At 35.9% G+C, this 2,500-nt stretch overlaps 1 protein-coding gene across 2 annotated transcripts in view; it reads right to left on the bottom strand.

Moving 5' to 3' along the window:
- Positions 1–2,500, bottom strand: part of pde12 (phosphodiesterase 12) — a 24,870-nt gene that overhangs the window by 9,665 nt on the left and 12,705 nt on the right. For both annotated transcript variants that reach the window (XM_028576995.1, XM_028576996.1), the window contains exon 5: positions 1,296–1,440. In XM_028576995.1, the coding sequence (XP_028432796.1) occupies positions 1,296–1,440 (145 nt within the window). The remainder of the gene's footprint in view (positions 1–1,295; positions 1,441–2,500) is intronic.

The following is a 2,500-nucleotide window of genomic DNA, read 5'->3' as shown; positions in this document are numbered from 1 at the left end:
GGTCATCTGCTTCAACAACCCTACTTAGAAAACTTGTCAGACGTGTTCTGACGTGCAATTCTAGGTCTAATGTTGTTAAAATGCATGAAAGTGAGTGTTGAAAAAAGGCTATTGGCCAATTCTAATGTTATTCAAACTCAGACACCATCATTTATTTTTGATAGCATAACTTACAGTTCAGATATCCATACCTATTTAACAAGAGGAGCCAGTAAGGGGCAGTATGGCTTTACCTTTACTAAAATCCAATAACTTGAAAAGAACTTTCATTTATTGAGCAAGTTCTTTGTGGAATAAAATCCCAATTAACATTCGTTTTATTACAGGAAAGGTATATTTTGGAAAAAAAAAAAAAAAATTTTTACCTTCATTTAAATTATGTATAATGAGGTTTGTGATTGTGTGGTGAAAAGATGTCTGATTTTCCGTCTATTTTAATGTGATGTACCTTAATGTTAGCCATGTAATATACTGTAATATATAACTTTGTTTTCTCTATTCTGTTTGTTATTGTTTTAATTTTATTTTAATTGTAATTTTTCTTCTTATTTAGTTTTGTAAGCAGATATTGTGGTATTTAGTTTCTTTATTTTTTTATTTTCAGTATATGTTATGAAATGTTTTAATATTGTCGGATTAAATGTTGTTTTGGACCCCAGGAAGACTAGCTGGTCGTCTAGGCGACAGCTAATGGGGATCATTAGAATAAAAACAAAAAACAACAAAATACTAGAGAGGGTTGCAGAATAGATCAAAGGGCAAGTTACCATTTCTATTATTTATTTAAGAAAAATGTTTTCATGTTATGTCATTGAGTGTCTTGTCTTGTCCTGATGTTATGTGTTGAGGACCACAATGGAAATAAGTCCTGGACTTTATTGTGTGTTTATCCTGGATTGTATTGTCTTTTTCTCATGTGTAAGGCATTCTTAATACAATTAAATAAATGGGAGCAGGGGTGGATCTACCGGGATGGCATAGGGTGGCGAATGCCACCCTAAAAGAAAGCCTTGCCACCCCTGCTGCCACCCCAGTTGGCAGCAACAACTTAAAAGTAAAAGTAATTTGACCATTTACGAGCTTGAATCTCCAATGCAACAGTTTGCTTCCCCTCTCACACATCTGCCTCTCATCACCTGGGTCTTACCTTAATGCCTGTCCTGTGATAAAGCCCCTTACTTCTATCATACTTCTATCTCCTATTAAGTGAGATCACATTGTATGGTCACTTATTCCTAATATACTTCTATCATACTTCTCACTCCTGTTATTATATATATACTCTGGTGCAGTACCTGCAGGGCGGTGGACCTCTGCAGGATCTTGTCCTTCAAAGTGCTGTTAGCAGAAACCCTCTCCAGCAGCGCTGAATGGATGGGGTCAGAGGTCAACGCCTCGTTCAGCACGATGTCATGACGGCTTAGCAGCTGAAACTTAGACCTAAAAAAAGGACAAAATTATGTAATTTTTAAAATGACTTTATCCTGGATTCAACAGCTTGAATATTACAGCAACTAAATAATAGGGGTGGGGGGAAAAAAATCGATACAGCATAGTATCACAATATTTTTCGTGGCAATACTGTATCGATACACAGACGCCAAGTATGGATCTTTTATGATATATGTGTTGGTCAGTTTGTCTGCTTGACAATCCCATTTTGCAGCAATAAAATTGAAGTGAGATGAACAAACAGAGAAATGCATATTTTTAGATAAAACCGATGTTGACAAAATTGTCCTTTCGGGACATCATTTGAAATTGGGAAAAATCTGAAGTTGGAAAAAAGGTAATACATTGCAATATATCGCAGAATATTGCAATATGTTTAAAATCGCAATAATATCGTATCGTGACGTAAGTATCGGGATGATATCGTATCGTGAGGCCTCTGGAGATTCCCACCCCTACTAAATACTGTATTTACAAAATATAGTGGGCTGTGAAACAAAGAAAAAGAGGGTTCCCGTGGCAGCAGTTTGAGTGTGGCTGTTTGGAACTACTATTTTAACACTTTTGGCATCCAGCGTGATCGGACAACACATCAAGCTACCAGGGTTCTTACGCATTTTAACCAATACTTTTCAGCAAATTTCCATGACTATGGCTACGTTGACATTATCCAATAAGAATTCTAATCAGTGTTAGAGTTGACCCTCAGAGGTTTAACTATAAATGAATGATAATGTCTGTGGTTCATAGTGGGATTCATCATATCTCTCCCCGAATACAACGCTGAGGTTAAGACGATGTGAAAATACATTCATTAATCACATATTATGTTATTACAAATTCCATGAGTTTTCCAACATTTTCTGGGTCTTTTTATGTTTCCAAAACCTTTCCAGGCCTGGAATTTGATTTTTTTAAATTCCATAACTTTTCCACATTTTTTTAAAAACGTATGAACCCTGTATTATGCGTTGAATTATACGATCGCATAATCACATTTTCTGGAGGGACTGACCTTTGTCAACCTCCTGCAGACTATTAGGAACTA

The sequence above is a fragment of the Perca flavescens genome, chromosome 4 (genome assembly GCF_004354835.1).
Source record: "Perca flavescens isolate YP-PL-M2 chromosome 4, PFLA_1.0, whole genome shotgun sequence".
In the NCBI taxonomy this organism is placed as follows: Eukaryota; Metazoa; Chordata; class Actinopteri; order Perciformes; family Percidae; genus Perca; species Perca flavescens.
Note: the sequence above shows the minus strand (reverse complement) of the source record. Positions and strands in the feature narration are given on the sequence as shown.